Below are 19,952 nucleotides of genomic sequence, written 5' to 3'. Positions count from 1 at the left end.
AGCCCAGGATCAAGGTTTTGTCTAGGTCGGTTTCTCCATAGTCCTTTCTCCTCAACTTATAGTGTCTCCTTCTTGTGTCTTCCTGAGGCCCTTTCCTGTGTGCATGAATCTGGTGTTTGTGCACCTAGATATTTTGTTTCTATAAGGCCAGTATTAGGCAGGATCATTTGGGTGGTCACCTCTGTAGAGTCCCTTCCTCTAGGTATGGTCGTATTGGGAGGTACTGAGGATTCCTGCCTCAGTGTAGGGGTTGGTGGGTCAGAGGGACACAATTCAACCCCTATTGCTTGTTTTATCTCATTCCTTCTAAACCCCTTTATTTTAGGCTGTGCTGTTAATTGGTGAGCAAGGAACAGCCAAAACAGTCATCATCAAAGGATTTATGTCAAAATTTGACCCTGAAAGTCACATGGTCAAGAATCTGAACTTTTCTTCGGCGACGACCCCACTGATGTTTCAGGTACTGCCTCTGATGTCGCACACAGGACAGGCTTGTGTCAGTTCTGAGGGCCAAAGTGTTTCATGTGGGTGGGCCACTGCAACCTTGTCAGGTTTTTGTGATTATAACATTACGCCAACAATGTTTTCCGTTGTCTCTATCATTCAAATGTAGTTAAATCTCTTTCTTGTTATGTTATACTATGTAGTCTTAAATTATGAGGAAATAAGAAAAATTCAAAGAATGGATAAAAGGATTTTTAAGGTGCCACAGATCTCAGTGGTGTTCAAAATACGTGTGTGGATATGTAGGACAGCATAGGAAAGCATTCCAACCTGAAGCATAGATGATCAGTTTCTGAGTTGGACACTGAAAACTCTGGGGAAAAAATTGGCATGTAGGATTTTATGAAATTAAAAATTTGTTTAGGAAAATAAATTATGAAGTAGAGAGACAGCCTAGAATTCAAGAAATAGAGAGAGAGAGAGAGAGAGAGAGAGAGAGAGAGAGAGAGAGAGGAGACAGACAGACAGGTAGACTCTAGAGAAAGAGAGGCAGAGAGAGAAAGATAGAGATATTGCTTTTAGAACTGACCACTCTACTCTTTCTTTATCTGCATACTGATCAGTCTGTGCATTAATTACAATTCAGCAAAAAGAAGCTTCTCAGGTAAGCTTGAAAGCTGCTCTTATCTATAGGTTTAGAGGTAAGTATTTAGGAGTCAGTTTAATTCTATGCTCTTTTAACAGAATGTTAGTTTGTTCTTCTCTAGGACCCATGACTTACTCAGCTGCAGGTTCTTGGTTAAATTAACCGTACTCAGAATGAATTGTCTTGTGAGGCGGGCCTTAAATTCTACCAGAGAGTGTTCAGTTGTTTCCATAATATTTATACTACTAGTGTATGTATTTCCAAGCCAGTCATTAATGTAGCTTACAAGGTTCACATCTGGGTAAGATCATCCACTCTCTTTTTCTTTTTCTTTTCTCTTTCTTATAGTAGCTTACACAGCACCTTCCAGCACTGTAGAAGCCAGTGAGTAGGGATGAAGTTGCTAGGTTGATTCTAGCTTGATTTCTTCATATCATGTAACCCAAGTTGTGCCTCCAGTAATCAAATACACCCTTAAGTTATGGCAGGTCATCCAAATCAATGTCATTAGCCTGTAATGTTTGGTGGTTTATGAGAACCCCAGTGACCAACAACTTGAAAAGTAACACCTGTCACTTGGCTTTTTGTTTGATAGCCTATGGTGTCTGAGAAGGGAATTATGGGGATGAAATTCTTTCTTCTTAAATTTTAAAAATTTATTTACATTTTAGCTGTTGCTCCTCCAGTCTCCCTCCCACAGTTCCTCATCTCACTCCTACTTCTCTTTTCTTCTGAGAAGGTGTTTCTCCCCGACCACACACACACCAGGCCTCCCACTTCCCTGGGGCCTCGAGTCTCTTGAGGATTAGGCACATCTCTTACTGAGGCCTGAATCGTTAGTCCTCTGATATACATGTGCGAGGGGTAGGGTGTGTGTGTGTGTGTGTGGGGGGTGTTTGGACCAGGCTGTGTATGCTGCCTGGCTGGTGGCTCAATCTCTGGGAGCTCTATGAGCTCTGGGTTAGTTGAGTCTGCTGGTTTTCCTATAGGGTCTTCCTATTTGGATCACCTTTCCCTTCAGCTTCTTCAATCCTAATTCAACCATGGGGGTCCCCATCTTCAGTCCAATGGTTGAGTGTAAGTATCTGTATCTGTCTCAGTCACCTGCTGGTGGAGTCTCTCAGAGAGCAGTCATGCTAGGCTCCTGTTTACAGCCTCTTCTCCGTTATGGTCCCTGCAGTTCTTTTAGACAGGAACAATCTTGGGTCAGAAAATTTGGCTGTTGGTTGGTAACCCCAACACCTGAGGCCCTGTCTATCTATTGATGGTGGACTCTTTGAGTTCCCTTTCTCCATTGTTGGGTATTTTGGATAAGATCACCCCTATTGAGTCCTGAGAATGTCTCACCTCCCAGGTCTTTGGTACGTTCTAGATGTTCTCCCTTCCCAAACTCTCCTGTATATTTCCATTCATTCTCCTGGCGCTCTGGGCTTCTCTCCAGCCCCCACATATCTGACCTTATTTCCCCTTCCCCTCACCTTCCCATCCACGTCCTGGGAAAGAAATTCTTAATGTTAAGCTATGCTCAATTATTTGAAAAAACATTAATGTTTCCATTAGAACATTAATCAAATTTGAAAATGGTGCTCATCAGAAATTTTAATTGGAAGGCAAATATTTATCGAAATAGAAGCTCATAAAACTTTACTTCTGATGAACTTTGCTGTCCTTTGCTTATTGGAATCAAAATATCAGCTCAATGAAAATTATTGAGGACGTGGATAATTCACGACTTCTTATTGCTTAATTTAATCAGTGGCATCAGAGCCAATGCACTAAGACCATTGATTCGGCTTCTAAATAAGACTGTCAACTTCATTATAGTCCTGTGCTGGAGATGAAATTTCCAATACTGGCTAGCCCTCTGTCAAACAAATGCCATCTAGACAGTGTCTCGGCATGGAAGTCCCGATGAAATGTCAACCCCAAATTGCAGATGCTCAGCAGTGGTGGTTTTGTATTATTTTTTTGGTGTGTGGTATAGATCATTAAATTATACTAGATAATGGACATATCTCTAAATATTTATATCTCTCTTCACACACACACACACACACACATGAGACATACCCATATGCACATGCACATGTACACAGGCACGTGCACACACATATACACACATGTACAGACATACTACCAACACACAAATACATTGATACTGCATTATATTTAAATAATTTTTGCCAATTTTACTTTAGAAGGACAGCTCTTTTTAAGGGTTATAATTATAGCCTCATTTGAGAATGAACGTTTCAAAAAATATAAGTGTGATTTTTCTACCACCCAAGGTAAATTATCTACCTAGTTACTGTTCTTGAGACTTTAATACTTTTAATATGACTGGGGCATCACTGTTAGCGATGGGCAGAGAGGTCTGACTGGTATCCATGGGAATGTCTACATTCTCAGTGTTCAAGGGCAGGAGGCCCTCTCCTGCCTTTTGTTGCTATTTCATTATATCACTGTTTCTTCTCCTGTCTAGAAATACCACAGCATTGCCTACACTGCTTCCTGCCTGTGCCGGCTTGACTGCTGGGCACCACTGCTGCCTACCATGCTAGCCTCATTAGTTTGAGAAAGCTTCCAATTAGCCAAACTCCTGTAATTAACTTTCTCACTCTAATTCCCGTCATTCTTGCTAGACGGAGCTGATGGAGCAGAGGGCTTTTGTCTCTCAGTCTTCCACTGATGTGCATCCCAAGCAAGTTGACGTTGTAGAGGAGAAAGTAGACTGCCCACATCTTGTTTGCTCCCGTGCTGGTACACAGTCAGTCTGAGAACATTGCTTGTGCCGGGCGGTTTCACAGTGGTTCCGGCTATTTCAGCATCTTGTGTCAGTGGGAAGTCTTATGTTCCTCTTTGCGTGGGACACTATCTCTTATTAATAATTAACCGTGTCTCCTGAGGCTATCCCAGGTGTCTAGTTAAAAAAATTACTCAGCCCAAATTACATTTTAGTCAAGTGAATTTATTTCTTTTAGGAGACAAATGACCCGTTTGCTAGTGATTTTTTTTTCTATTTCTGAAACCTATTGATTCATATCTTTGCAATTTAAATCATTTAAGAATGTGGAAAAACGAAAGTGAGAATTAAGAGGAATTCTAAAAAAGTTTGACCTCTTTTAAAATCCATCTCAGCGTCTTTTGGATGTCATAATGATCTTGTATCCATAAATTCTAACTTTAGAAAGGAGAATCGTGGAGCCTGGCTACACATTTATGTCTCTCAGGCATCAGAACTGTATGCGTAGGTCACGGAAGCACAGCTTGATTGGCTGAGCATGGATCTGGGTCCTTCAAGCCCCTTCAGGCTCATCTCGGCTTCCTGTGGTGTTCTCCCCAACAAAGCGAATTCTTCTGGTTTTTCAGAGAGGCAGGACACTACTTTTCAGTGGAGACTCCTAAGACGCGCTGGAACGCTCTTGTACTAACTGTTCATTGGTTGTTAGCAAAGCGTAAGCTGACCGTCAGGTCCTATCCTCTGCTGCCTTTTACAGCGCCCTCCTGCTTTCTTCCCATGGATTTTCCTTACCCACCTTAACACTTATAACTGATTTATCAACAGTGTGTTTATTTTATTTTTAGCTTTTATTTGGCATTTTTGCATTTCGGTGTTAGTTCAGGCATCGTGTTTTACATTTTAACACACCCACTACCCACCGCGGAATGTTGCATCTGTGTCTTCTGTCTGCCTGAGTTTTTCTGCCTATCATCCATTTTAAATATTTTTTGTTTGTTTTGTTTTTCCTTTTTTTTTTTGCTTTTTTGAGACAAGGTTGGCTTATAAGAGTGTTTTCAATAATTTACAGTAAAGTGGGAAGATTCTATCACTTGGACTCTATGGTTTTAAATAAAGAGAAAAAAACCTCTCAGTTTTTATATTTTGATATATATCACACACAGGTGGAAATGTAAAGTCAAGTAGATTTATATTTCAATTTATTTGGGTCTGATATTTATGAAAAGCGACTTAAGGGTTTGGATAGAATTCCCATTGACATAGTAAAAACACCTTTATAATTTTACAATGACTTTAAAATTTAATTCCTTTTCATGTATCACATATGTTTAATCCTCTGTAGGATGTGTTTATACTGATTCTGGGCTGTGAGTTAGTGACAGTAAGAGAAAGATGAAGCCACAGAGCTAGTAAGTGAGAGAAGACATTTAACCTTCTTTTAAGTCTGTGAGTCCAGTGAGACCTGTTACGATGTAAAGCCTTGCATATTATGCAGATTTGTCTCATTCCCAGGGAAGGTTGTGTGAAAGAAAGGCTAGTCCTAGAACTGTAGGACCCCCCCTCTTGGGAGACCCCACTCTAGTCGTGGGATTGTACTCCCCAAGAAACACGAGAGACGGGCTCTTGACGTAAAGCACACGAGGCAGTTTATTATCAGAGCTCTGGGACATCTCGTATCTCACACAGGAGACAGAGGAGTCGACCCCAAGACTCAAAATTTAAGGCTTTTTATAGGGGAAGGCAAGGGGATTCAGCGTTGTTATACTTGATTGGTTGATTTATATATCAGCAAGTGAAATGGGTACAAGGTCTCATCAGCAAGCAGTACGTGTGGGCTGGAGTGTTCACAATGTAGGAGAGCATCTTATCTTTATTTGTAGATAGGGAGTTTGGTAGTGGCTAGCTAGTTCCTGGAACAATCTCTTGACCTTATTTTTAGGCTTGGCCGGGCATGTCTCAGGCCCCTTCTATCCTGTCCCCTTATCTGCTCTTCTTTTGTAGTTTTTATGAAGTTTTTATTTTAACTCCTTCAGAACTATCAGTGAACAATCCTTTGTCCTACCAAAGCCCCACCCTCCTGCATTATTTTTTTCCTTTGTTGTTGTTAGAGAAACAGACACATCTACAGAGCCGTTTATGATGGTATGATTGATGATTTGATAAATACTGTTTGGGATACGATGTGAGGACTGTAAACCACAGAGGATCTAAGTGTGCTTCCCTCAGGAAAATGTATACAGATGAATGTAATGGGAGAATTATTTGTGTCTGTGTATGAGAGGAGTTAGCATTTGCCTTTAATGATTTTTAGGAGCCATGAAGACTGAATTACCTACTGAGAAGTTTGTTCAGAAAGCTGAATTGAGCTTTAGGTCTCTTAGATGGAAGACCAAGAGGTTTCTTCATTCCATACCTAAAATCACTTGGCTTTCTAGCCACTTAGTTTTTAACTACTTAAAAGCCATTGCTATGCCTGGAAGTAATGGTGATTCCTATGTCCGTATAGTATAGATAGACAATGAAGTCAGAATTTTGTTTAGGGTGTATAGAATTGGTGAAATCATGGTGACTATACCCTCTACTTTGAGAGTAAAGTTATATTGATTATCAAAGAAGCATTCAGCCTTCTGCTAAAGATTTAAGATTTTTTAAAAAATCACTAGCTGGGGTGGAGAAAGTAGCATGGGAAATCACTAGTCTAAGAAAATTTTTTTACAAGGCATGTTGGGTAGTGCACATCTGGGGAGATGTTTTGAGTCATTCACAGGAGTACATGAATAAGGTTCCCACCATGAGCACTATAAACTAACCTCTAAAATGTACACCATTTCACAATGCCTATTTTATTATCATCTGTGGATACATTCAGAGACTGAGGAGGATTTTCTAGGGTAAGCAGCTAGCATCATGGTTACTCACAGGAAGCCTGTGGAGTAGTGGACATGGTTATACCACCCTTTAGAAAGACTAACTATTCAAGAGGGAGGTTGGACTGGACCAGGATGCAGAAGAGAGAGTGAAATAGAACACATGGATTCATCTCATCTTGGTTAGACAAAATTTACGGTTAGTTTAGTAAATGTTGTTGAAGGAGAATGGTAGATAGCAAACCATGATTCTTGGAGTCCTATATTTCTTTATTAATATCAAATGTGTATGGTCTCAGGTAATTTTTTAGATACTAAAAGTACAGTGAAGAATAATATAGATAAGATGTATACTCTAGATTTCATTTTAGAGTAAGAAGGAGACAACAACTAAATATTAGAATGTACCTATTGGAGTTTTATATTCATGATGCTGTGGGACACCTAAATGGGGAAGTGAAGTTATTTCTTTATCTGTTGGTGGTTGTATGTGTGTTCAGGTGCACATGTGTGAGGAGTCATATGTGCATCCATGTGGACATTTGCTCTTGAAACAGGGTGCCTCACAGATCTGTAGCTCACCAAAAGAAAAATGCTGGCGACCAGGCACCTGCCTGCCCCTCTGTCTTCAGCACTGAGATTACAAGCATGTGTCTCCATACCCAGATCCTCATGCTTGTACGACAAGCATTTAGCCCTTCGGGCTTTCTCCACATTCTGTTGATATCAGTTTAGCATCAGCTCTTTTTTGACTTGGAAATTCATTTTAGAAAATTATACAGCGGAAGAACACGGAGAAGTTTAATAAAATAGCTCCACCTTTACAAACTGTCTCATTCCCTCTTCCATTTTGTTTTTGCCAGCATAGCCATTTTATGATATGGAATGTATTTATCATTTCCTGCCACTTAAAAGAAATCAGGGTCAGATCGATGAGGGAGAAAGAGTACACACGTGGGACTTACTCTGTATTATTAGAATTATCCTACCTATGGATTTTTAGCCTTGGAAGATCCTAGAAAAAATAAAATTTTTACATGACAAAGAGTTCTTATTAATAGACATGGGATGATGGGGAGGCTCTGGTTTGCCAGAGGGGGTTGTTGGGAAGTTATTAATTGGCTTATGCATTTAAATTCATTGAAAAGCAGAGCTCAATTTAACCCAGTACATTAAACAGCACGTTTTTTATGTCAGGGGAATATGATACTCTTTTCTATTATATAATTTCCACGGGAGATTTGTTTTATAATTGAATGAGTTGTGATATGTTTACATGTGTTTCTGTTGAAAACATTTTCACATCTCACTCTATCGCTTATTGAAATGATGATGGAAACTTGCAATTACTTTGAAGATTTCTGGAGGCAAATATATAGCTATTTCCTTATATTTTAGTATACTTTATAGTTATATATTGGTTATAAAAATAATTTTAAGTGGTTTACTCTTTACATGTAGGAAAATACTTTTGAATGGGAGTTGTATGGAATCATTTCTTTGGACAGAGAATTCATTTTTATTTCAGTGTGCCTTTACTCCTCGTGCATGTACTCATCACTTCTAACATAATTTAAAACCGTGCATGGATAGATCCTACACTTTTAGCAAAGTGCAGTTGTACAATAGAACTCTGAGCCTATAGAGTTGGAGAACTTCGAATTTCTTGTTTGTTCTTGTATGCTAAATTCCAGTTACTTGGTCTATACATTTATTTTAACTTAAGTGAAGCTAGAACTTATTAATAGCAATACAAAATAAGCTAAGACTGAAAGACACAAATGATTTTCACTGTAGTCTGTTTCCTGTAGAGACCTAAGATAAAGGCAAAGACCTAATCACTAAAAACAAAGGAGTGCATTTGGATGGTTTATTTCTAAGCCACCACGGACTGCCATGGAAACAAATGCATTACCTGTGTCATGAGTCTGAGATTCTTTTTAAATAATAGAAAGAACACAAAGATAGGAGGATAGAAAGGGGAATCTGGGAAGAGCTGGGGGTTAGGAAAGAATATGATAAAAGTAAACTGTACAAAATTCTCAAAGACTAAATAAACAAAAATGAGTTTGCGATCCTTCTTATATCTTACTCTCCCCAATCCCTCAAAGCTTCCTTTTAAGAAGTTTGGTGTTCTTTTTCACATTGTCTTGGGATAGTAGAGTACAACATGGCCTCTTCTCCTACCATTGAGGACTGAGAGGAGACAGTGGGCTTTGTTCTCCATGCTGGGGAATAGGAAAGACTCACTGTTGGTGCAGCTGCCATAGTGGGAGATCTGGATTGCATGGGGCTGCTGGACCCAACAGGCACTGTAGCAGCCTTCAGTTGAAGGCAGATGCCACAGCTTAGGCTTTGGACTGAAGCTTATGAGTCAACAGCCCCATCTGACAATATCTCCGAGTGTGACAAAACTTTTACAGGATGGAGATTAAGAGTTGGTATAGGTACAAGGAAATGGAACCAAATCCTCATATATAAACAGAAAAGCATTGTCTGGGTAGATTCTGAGTAGAATTTATATCTATTGAAACTTTATTAAGTGATGTTTAAAACTTGTAAATGTTATGCAAAATGACTGAGGAACTAAATAAATTCCCTAAATTAAGGAGGACATTTTGGCTCTTGATAAATAAGTAGCTCCCGACATTTAAGGGTTCTCGCTTTGCTTATTGTCTGTCTGTGGTAGTTGTTCAAGTCTTAGCAAAAGCTTTACAGATGTTTCTGTTGGTGTTCTTGCTTAACAGAGGACAATAGAGAGTTATGTGGATAAACGCATGGGCACAACATATGGTCCTCCTGCAGGGAAGAAAATGGCTGTCTTTATTGATGATTTAAATATGCCAGTAATCAACGAATGGGGTGATCAGGTATATTGACCCTACTGTACATTTTTATTTTGCTAATTTGTGACTGATTTATTGTTCAATGAGTATTTCTTTTGTATATCTTCAGCATGCAGTTTCTGAATTACAATAAACACTGTTCTGTAAAAAAAGACTTAAGGAACTATATGTTCTAGGATCATGTCTGTCTGTCTGTCCATCTGTCCTCTCTTCTCTCTCTGTACTTGTGGGGTCAGAGGTTGTCATCAGGTGTCTTTTTCCACCTTCCTAGAGACAAGCTTCTCTTAACCTGGGTCTCGCCATTTTGTTAGACTGGCCACTGAGCCTGGGGGTTTGCTTGTTTCTACCCCTAATCCCAGCTCTGAGGTGTACATAGCCTCACCTGGCTCTTATGTGGCTGCTGGAGAATCTAAACTCAAGTCCTCATGCTTTAGAAGCAAGCATGTTACCAATGGAGCCTTTCCTTAGCCTAAGGAAAGACATTTTAATTGTAAACACTGCTTCTCTTAGGTTACTAATGAGATTGTCCGACAGCTGATGGAACAGAATGGATTCTATAACCTAGAGAAGCCTGGAGAGTTCACTAGCATTGTGGACATCCAGTTCTTGGCAGCCATGATCCATCCTGGGGGTGGACGCAATGACATACCACAGAGGTTGAAGAGACAGTTCTCCATATTCAACTGTACCTTGCCTTCTGATGCTTCCATGGACAAGATCTTTGGTAAAATGGTTGTTAGAGGGCTAGGGGAAAGAGGGATGTGATATCTGCTATCAGCAATATCTACCCAGAGGGCAATACTGAGAGTGAGAAGCTCTTTAGTTTGCAGCCTTATTCCTGTTTTACTTTGCTTTCTACAGTGATTAATTATAGATATTCATGTAGGTAGATGCCTTAGTCCATGTTTTCTCCTTTGCATTATTATTATTATTATTATTATTATTATTATTATTATTATTACTTTCATTTAAGTAGCTGTTACCAGCTTCTCATGTAAAAAAGTTATACATGACGCAAATGTGAGCTGGTTTTCACATGGGCAGTCTCTATATTCCTTTGTTAAGAACAGGTGCCTAAGACTCTACCCAAAATACTGAGTGTTGCCATAGGAATAACAGTGTACAAAGAGATTAAGAGTCTCCCATCTGACCATCGGGGTACTCGACAGAATTGTAATCAGATACTCATGTAGTAAATATGTAGCACTTCTAGCTCAGTATATAGCCAAGTATATTTATGTGAGCAATGAAAATATAATTTTACTGGTTTTGGAATTATTCTTTGCTTAGAAAAGAGTGTGAAGTTATGAACAACTCTCTGTTAGGTATTAATTTACAATTTCTGAAACTGCAACTGACACAAAACTCATTAAGATTACCCTAATTAATTTCTGGCAGGATAAAATGTCATCTTGTCACCCCAGGTTCGGAGAGTGTGACAGCACTCTGCCTTCAGTCACAGCAATGGGAAGGTTGGGAGACCAAATGACATTTGAATTATCTAAACCTGGGGAAAGTAAAGTCGATGAGAGGGGATGACTTCTATCATATCTAACTATTCTTTGGTGCCTGGAAAATGTTATGCATAACAAAAATTATTTTGCAATGCACGAGAAGTCAACAAAATAAGAGGAAAATATAGTGGACAGAAAACATTTTAACTTTTTATGTCGATTTTATATGTTTATCACTGTTACTCATTTAATAATATTAAATTAGTTTATCCAGAATTTTCAGTAGTATTTGCTTTGATCATCATCATCCATCATCTTCCTCATCTTCCTCATCTTCCTCCTCTTCCTCCACACCCCCTCCTCCTTTTCTTCCTCTCCCTCCTCCTCCACCTCCTCCTAAAACTGTATTAGGGATAGAATCTAGAATCTAGAGCTTTGCACATATTAGGCAAATGTTCTGCCACAGAGAATCTTTTCTCCAGTCCCTTGACAGCACTTCTAAAGCAATACTCTGATATACTGGATGCTGACTTCCATAAACGTATCACTGGTTTTTGAGTATTTGAAAAATTAACAGACCATTAATAGATGAGCTTGTCTTATTACATGGCCATCTGTTAAATATATCAGCACACTTGTGCAAATTCTTCATTGTCAAGCTTTTCTTCTGAATTGAGTGTAGCGATTAGTCAGATTGTGTTGATACTACCCCTTCCCAGGTGTGATTGGGGAAGGCTACTACTGTGCCCAGCGGGGCTTCTCAAAGGAAGTGCAAGATGCTGTGATAAAGCTTGTACCCCTGACACGTCGCCTGTGGCAGATGACCAAACTGAAGATGCTCCCAACGCCTGCAAAATTCCACTATGTGTTTAACCTTCGAGACCTTTCCAGGATCTGGCAGGGCATGCTGAATATCACTTCAGAGGTCATCAAAGACACAGATGTATGTGACCCTTAAGATATAAAAACAACTCACATTGCTATTTTCTTATCCTAAATTTGATTTTTATGTGAAATCTGAAAAAAATTGGATCTTCCTGAATACTTTCTTCATCTGTATCTGGGTAACATCAATGAGAGAAAAACCTAAATATTGCATTAGAAAATTTAAACTATAATTTTAATCGAAGTAATTTATATTTAAAGAAATAATATATAATTATTATCTAAGGAGTATGTATTAGTACTTTACCTATTCTCTTGATAAAATATCCTGATATAAGCAATTTAAAGGAGGAAGGATTTATTTTGGCTCTTCCTAGAAGGTATAGACTGTCCTATTTGAAGAAGGCATTGTGGCAGAGTTTGAGACTGACTATGGTTACATTGTATCATAGTCAGGAAGCAGACAGCAATGAGTGCAGGAGGTTACATTGTATTCTTGGTCGGGAAGCAGACAACAATGAGTGTAGGAGGTTACATTGTATTCATAGTCAGGAAGCAGACAACAATGAATGCTGGTACTCAGCATTTGTTCTTCTTTGTCAGTCCAACACCCCTTCCCAAGGATTGGTGTAATCCATAGTTAAGGTGAGTCTTCCCACCTCAACTGACCAAATCTAAGAGCTTGTGTTCTGGGTGACCCCAGATCCTATCAAGTTGACAGTTGCTATTAATCACAGGCGAGAATAGAAAACAAAATTTGTTTTTCATAATCTCCTGTTTTTCTTCAATAATTAGTGGACACAATTATGATTGGTTTGATTCTATAATAGTCTTCATACTTTAACCTTCATGTTTAAACCTAAAACATATAATTGTATTTATAAATAAGCACTCAGAATGAAAAGAAACCATTCTGTTGTTAGTCACTTGTGAGTTTTCCTTGTAACTAGATGAAGTAAAAGAATTATTTATTCTGCTAGAATTGAAAAGAGGCAGCAGAGTAGAAAATTCATTTAATACAAAAACCAAAATGAGCATTTGGATGTATGTGAATATGACATTTCCCATGTTGTAAGAACTCTCTTCAAAATAGAACAATAGGTTTAAAAATCCACAAAGTATTTTACCTTTAAAGCGTGACTGTGTGCTCAGTCTAAGTCACAGGTGGCTTCTTTCCTGGGCTTTCTGGACCTGGGGATGTAGTTTGGCCACTGGCTTCAGGAGTACTGGCTACATAACCACTCACAGCGTGGGATTACTAACAAAATAGTCAGTAAGCGTGTCGAGTATTCACTCCCAAATCCCCTCATTTCTGTTCCAGATGCTCACCAACAGGCAGCCACACTTGCTAACTTTTGAAAACTGGACAGATTTTTGGAAAAGCTCATTATCCACATTACAAAACTGACATTTAGTTTAGCAGTAGTGAATATTCCAAGTTGATTAAAAAAATAAAATGTTTTTTTCATTTTGTGAACACACACACACACACACACACACACACACACACACACGCACGCGCCATGGCATGCATGTGGAGGTCAGATGATAACTATGGAGAGTAGGTTCTCTCTTCCAGTTTGATGTGGGTTCTAGGGGACAAACTGAAGTCATTGAGCTTGTATGGCAGGCACTGTTACTTTCTAAGCCATCTGGACTGCTCTCAAGTGAGTGTTCCTCTCGGTGTGTCATTAATAAACTAATGGAATGTGGAAGGTGGGTCTCAACTATTATTCTTCAACAGTCATTCTGGTCACTTATTTTAGCTCAATGCAAACAGCTTTAGAAATTGATGCTATAATAAAACTTTTCTTAGAAAAAGCTTCTATACTTTGGAAAACAGGTGGCTTTTGTCATTATTAAGAAACCTGACTTGGAAGTTAAGGAATTTCTATGAGTGTTTTAAAGCAAATAATGATCTTTATCAAATATTTTTTTCTTGGAAGGAATAGGAGTGTTGTCTAATCAACTTTCCCCAGCTACCAGTGAATTTTGGTCTCTGAGGTTTTTTTTTTTCATTCAGATATGCTAGATTTATTTTTGTAGCAAATTTTTCTTATTTATGTTAATTAAATATGCCTTTGTAAATTTTTTAAAGGTTTATTTATTTTATATAGGTGAGTACATTGTAGCTGTCATCAGACACAACAGAAGAGGGCATCAGATCCCATTCAGATGGTTGCGAGCCTCCATGTGGTTGATGGGAATTGAACACAGGTCCCCTAGAAGAACAGTCAGTGCTCTTAACCATTGAGCCATCTCTCTAGCTTTGCCTTTGTAAATCTTAATTGCATATATGTTAGAATTCCTCATATATTTTACATTATACTATAAATTACCCATGAAAGGAAACAGTGCAACCAATTTAGTAACAGATGGACACCTTCTCACACAACATCAGTTTTTTGATTGATCTGATATATTTGTAATGTTTTTATCTGAGAATACTTTTCAATTAAGACCGCAAAATAATACATTCTATTTCCTTTTATTATGTTTGAATAAGATCAATTTAAATTGAAATAAGAGCATATCATAAAGTGTTGTATCTGAAAGCTAGAGAGATGAGGCTCTGTGGTATTTCAATGTGAAATCTCAATTATGACGCAGTAGGAATTAATGATGCATTTAATTATGTCTTCAACAGGAACTGCTTAGGCTGTGGAAGCATGAGTGCAAACGTGTGATAGCTGATCGCTTTAGCATGTCCAGTGATGTGACCTGGTTTGATAAGGCTGTTGTCAGTTTGGTGGAGGAGGAGTTTGGTGAAGAGAAAACACCGGTGGTGGATTGTGGAGTTGATACTTATTTTGTGGATTTCTTGAGGGATACACCAGAAGCTATAGGTAAACTATAGAGGAGATTGAAGTTCTCCAACAGATGGCACCCAAGGTGTGATCAAATGCTAGAAGGTTTGTACGTTTATAGAGCTTCAGTTCCTGTGCAGAAAACAAACCTGGGAAAAGTATGTGCTCAGTAAGTACAGGAGGAGTGGGTCAGTACAAAATCATGCAGTTCAAAGGTGAACTACCTTTATGTTGATCACTTCGGTTACTAAATTGAACAGAGATGTGGGTTAGGGCCAGAAGAACATGTCCAGGACTTGTAGTCTCTCAGAGGTAGAGAGAAAGAATTTAATATTTATTGGCTGAATGTCTCTTGAATCATTTTGTCTTTATGTTTGCAGACAGAAATGTGATTGTCACATCACAGGAATTGGGGAAAACAAAGTGTTGTCTGTTGGATATCTAGGTACCTGCAGCCATACATATAAAATAAAATCAAGGCAAATAAAAGGCAATAAAAATAGCAATGATTATCCTTATCCAGGTATCTGAATTCTATGAGAAGCCCAGTACGTGTAACTTAGAAGAAGTGAGTGATGGGCAGGCAGCTTCTTGTGATTGGATTCACAGAAATTAGAGATGTATTACTTTTATTTATGGAAATAGACACACTGCCCTGACTTTCACATCAAAGCTAAATGGTTTTAAAACAAATATTATTATTCATTTTAAGGACCATTTCTAAAACTGAGGATAAATTCTTGGTCATTTTTTTACTTAAAAAAAAAAAAAGGCTGTTGGCACTGGAGGTATAGCTCAGCTGATAGGTACAGTGATTGGGCATCACACATGAAACTTCAGACTTCATAAGCTTCATAAATAGAGATCAGAGGCACAAGCATGTCATACCATCAGTTGGGAGGCAGAGACCAGAGCTAAGGCCATTGTTGACTTATAGGGCACTCTAGACTAATGTAGTTCTGTCTTCTAATGGTTGGGAATGACTACAGCATCTCCGATTGGTGGTGATAATCATATGTGTGGTACATCAAAAGTTTCTGAGTGAAAGTTACAAAAAAAAGAACCATCACAGTTTCCCCTGCAGTTAGAAAAACTTCTTGTAAAGCAGGTCAAGCATGTATAAAATTTGACAAGATCATCTGGAAAAAACAACTAGGACTTAGCCTGTGTTTATTGGACTCTTATATCTCACATCCTCTGGTTGAGAATAATGAGTAAATAGACTGAGCTTTTAAAGGGTCAAAGTGCAACTGCTTTGTCTGGGGTGAGGGCAAGGGTCATTGGAAAATGTCCAACTGCCTGTGACTTCAAAACATTTTTTCTTGAAGCTTGAGTTGAACATTTATGGGAGTTCCTTTATTATAGTTGTCCTTAAAAGCCATGCAATTCTTTACCTCTCTCAAGATTTTGATGTTATCCCCACTTCCTTGGATTTTCCTTTTAACCAGTAATCTCCTGTCTCTAGCATGGTCTTCAAGACACAATGTTTATCTGTGAGTTCTCATAAAGTCATTAAAAAAAGATCATTCGACATTGGTCATCTTTAGAATTATCTGCCTGTGATTATGAAAATTTTGATACTTCTTTTATTATCTCTGTCTGTTTTCTTAAAAATTTAATATGATATTTTGATGACAAATATGTAATATTCATATCAACACACTAATATTGAACTTTTAGTGGGTAAGCTTAGGCAGGAGTCATCAGGTTCAATGATTTGAAGAAACCTATCACTTCTTGCCAAGGTGAAACACCTGAGGAGACTGATGCTGAAATGCCAAAGCTTTATGAGCCAATTGCATCCCTTAATCACCTGAGTGAGCGTCTGAGCGTGTTCCTGCAGCTCTATAATGAGAGCATCCGCGGCACTGGCATGGACATGGTGTTCTTCAGAGATGCGATGGTCCACTTAGTCAAGGTACTGTGGCTTCACCAAGGAGCTTGCCACCAGTGACAGACACTTGACTTCACCCGGAATAACCCCCATCCTTCATTTTCAATTCCTACGAGAGAGTAGTCAGTTTAAAAGTAAACTCCCAGTTATATTCCAGTTGAGTTTCTAAGCCGAATGCATCATGTCACACATTATACGCCTAAAATAAGAGCATCATATTTCCAATGTGCGACGTGAAAATTTTATTCAGCGTTGGTATTCAGCTTCTAGCTCAGTGTTTTTGCTGCATGGAATGAATGTGTTTTATCTGAGTTCAAAGAACGAAGTCTGTTTATATCTACATGATGTAAAGAGAAGCACTTTGAAATAATACCTAAGCCTAAAGCACACCCAGTGAAATAAGTTGTCAAATACCACAGCATTTCCTGCACGTTAGGTACTTGGTGATTCTCAGGGCAAGAAAGCAGAGAGGAGAATGTGGATACAGGATGGAGAAGGGGATTAGATGACAGCATTAAATGGGTAGAATTTTAGTTTCTTAGGACAAAAATAGATATGGAAAGTAGATTATATTAATGGTTGCACAACAGTGTACTTCTACTTAATATTATTAAATTATACATTTTACTTAGTCATGATAGTAAATTTTAAGTGTATTGATTGTGTCATCTGCTTTCCTGGATGCTGCAACCAAATATCTGAGAAAAGAATAACTTAAGGGAGTATTTTAGTTTCTTGTTCACAGTTTGAAGTAATGTAGTCTATCATGGTGGTAGGGCTGGAGCCCGCTGATCACATTGTGCCTGCAGTTAGCAGGCAGAGAGAGGAAAGGGGGCTAGTGCTCAGCTGGCTTTCAGCTCTTGATGTAGTTTAGGATGGGTCTTTCCATTCAATTAATCTAATCTAGAAAATCTCTCACAGTACTTTGAGACATGTAGTTAGACAGTAGCTGTAAATTCACTTGAATTGCAAAATCACGATTAGCCCTCGATATATTTTGTAATTAAAGTTAATAGTTCTAAATACAAAACAAAACAAACAAAAATACCAGTGTAGAAACAGTTGATCTGAAGAAGATGAGAATTCTGGTACAATGAATTCCACTAGGGAAGTAGAATTTTATCTTACATTGTCATATGAGACAGTTGATCCATTCTCAAACATTGTAAGTAAAAAAAAGTTTATATATATATATATATATATATATATGTGTGTATGTATGTATGTATATGACCTAATTTGCATCATTAGATTTTCCATTTGACAGATGTCATTGATTTTCTTACTTTGTTGACTTCAGTTAGTTTCAGTCTACATACTTTCACTTAGAAAACAGGTGCCTTGAGACTGTCTTCTATGATTTAGGTATAAGCATGAAGAATGACCCCATAAATACAAGTTGTCTCCTCTAATAGTTATTGGATCTGGCTGGTCAGGGGAGTTGGTTTGAGAGGATATCCAGTGAGCCTTTTCTGTGATCTGGGGTTTGCTCACCTGTGTGTTTTCTCTACATGAGAGCAAGAGTCTTTCTGCAGGATTGAAGTGAGCCTGGGACAAAGAGAAGACAGAGGGGTTATTTGGAGATTAGGGTTCCCAAGCATGCGGGCACATAGCTCTGAGTCTGTGAATTCTTAGAATCTGTGTGTGACGTCTTTCTGGACTGAATGATGAGGTCCAATGTTCTTCCAAATTTTAATAAAAGTAATAGTGTGGAATTAGCTTCAACTATATAATTGATTAAGAGTTGGATGTTTCATTAAGAATAAACTTCTGCCATATTGAATACTTGAAAGGATGGGAGGGCAAAGAAATAAAACAAACAAATCCCCCAACACTTCATAGTCTGTAAATGAGCTCTGCAAATGATGATGTCATGACTAAATATTTGTTGAAGACATGGTCTGGTTGGGCTGGGATTGCCCTGCACTAACACTGATATTGAGTTTATTTTTGTCCATATTGTGAAATCACAAAGCTTTCCACTTTGCAAAACAAATAAGAAGCTTTTCTTCATCTGTCTGAGCGTGCTATCAGCACCTCAGCTCTGAGGGCGGTTTCCTTTTTCTCAGCCTCTAGCATGGTTGTTTTGGAATTAGTCAAAGAATACATGTCCAGAACATTTGAGACAAAATTGTGCATTTCTCACTGTGTTATAGGCTCACTCTCTCCTTAATGGGTGTGTGTGCACATGTGCGCGCACACATGCACAATCAGCATATCTGAGTTCTGTTTCATGAGAATGTGAGTTTTGAAATGTTCGAACTAGTCAGAAGACACGGCAGAAGTCAGAGAGAGAACAGAGATAAAAATCTGTGTCCAAATGGGCTGTGATTGGAGATCCAGTTCTTCTATTCATAAAAATGCCAGACTATGTCTTTGTGCTATGTATCTTTATTAATATTATTTATTTAAAAACTTGAAATTCTAATATAGTTACATTATTTCTCCTTTCTGTATTTGCTCTCCTCCAAATTCACAGCCTTTTTGTTATTAATTGTTGTTACATACATATGCATATACACATACATACATTTGCATATACACATATATCATCATTACAACCTCTTTAATCTGTATGTCACTATATGTATATTTTTGGGAATGAATGTTTAGTATTGGGAGATGATCTAATAATAAGAGTCTGATAAATTATTTGGAATTTAAACAACCCCTGTGTTGTTTAAATTCTATGCAGCTTCATCTACTACCAACTTCTTGTTCCAACCCTGATGGAGCCACCTTGGGCCTTTTGCTGACTCTGATAATTTGTGTTCCTGAATCTTTCCTCCTTTGTATCTCTCCTTCCTTTCTCCCTCCCTGCCTCCTATCTTCCCTTTTCCCTCTCATCCTTCCTTTCACCATCCCTTCCTTTCTCCTCCTCCTTCCTACCTTCCTTCCTCTATCCCTCCCCCATCCCCTTCCTCCATCTTTTCTTCCTTTATTCTTTCCCTTCCTCCTTCCATCCCTCCCTTCTTTTCTGTCCTTGATGTTTTTGTTTATTTTGGAGAGAAGGTCTTCCTTACTCAACTTTGTATCAAAAGCCTCAATCACTCTCTTCTATTCTCGTGCTAGACTTATGGATGTGTGCCTTCATGCCTAGCCAGCAAGCCACTTTCTTTGTGAACATTTAGTCATTACAAGACTTGGATTAAATTCAAGTTGCATACCTGAACTTGACTCTCTGAGGCAGTGATGCTTCCATGGTATTCTTTGCTCTCAGCGTTGTAATTGGGTTGTCTTAGACACTCACACATTTCGCATCAGCAGGTCCCTCACCCCATGGGAACATGTGTGCTACATCATTAAGTTTTTTATAGATTAGCTCCATTTAAGGCTCTCCCCTAAGTGTTTGCTCTCCCATCATCTTTG

At 38.4% G+C, this 19,952-nt stretch overlaps 1 protein-coding gene across 1 annotated transcript in view; it reads left to right on the top strand.

The window, feature by feature from the left end:
• Dnah5 (dynein axonemal heavy chain 5) overlaps nt 1–19,952 on the top strand; it is a 301,350-nt gene that overhangs the window by 196,580 nt on the left and 84,818 nt on the right. Inside the window, exons 47-52 of the mRNA XM_032898676.1 lie at nt 326–460; nt 9,445–9,567; nt 10,054–10,267; nt 11,717–11,940; nt 14,530–14,728; nt 16,435–16,607. Coding sequence (XP_032754567.1) covers nt 326–460; nt 9,445–9,567; nt 10,054–10,267; nt 11,717–11,940; nt 14,530–14,728; nt 16,435–16,607 — 1,068 coding nt within the window. The remainder of the gene's footprint in view (nt 1–325; nt 461–9,444; nt 9,568–10,053; nt 10,268–11,716; nt 11,941–14,529; nt 14,729–16,434; nt 16,608–19,952) is intronic.

Source organism: Rattus rattus, chromosome 3 (genome assembly GCF_011064425.1).
Source record: "Rattus rattus isolate New Zealand chromosome 3, Rrattus_CSIRO_v1, whole genome shotgun sequence".
Taxonomy (NCBI): Eukaryota; Metazoa; Chordata; class Mammalia; order Rodentia; family Muridae; genus Rattus; species Rattus rattus.
This window is presented reverse-complemented; position numbering and strand designations above follow the sequence as displayed.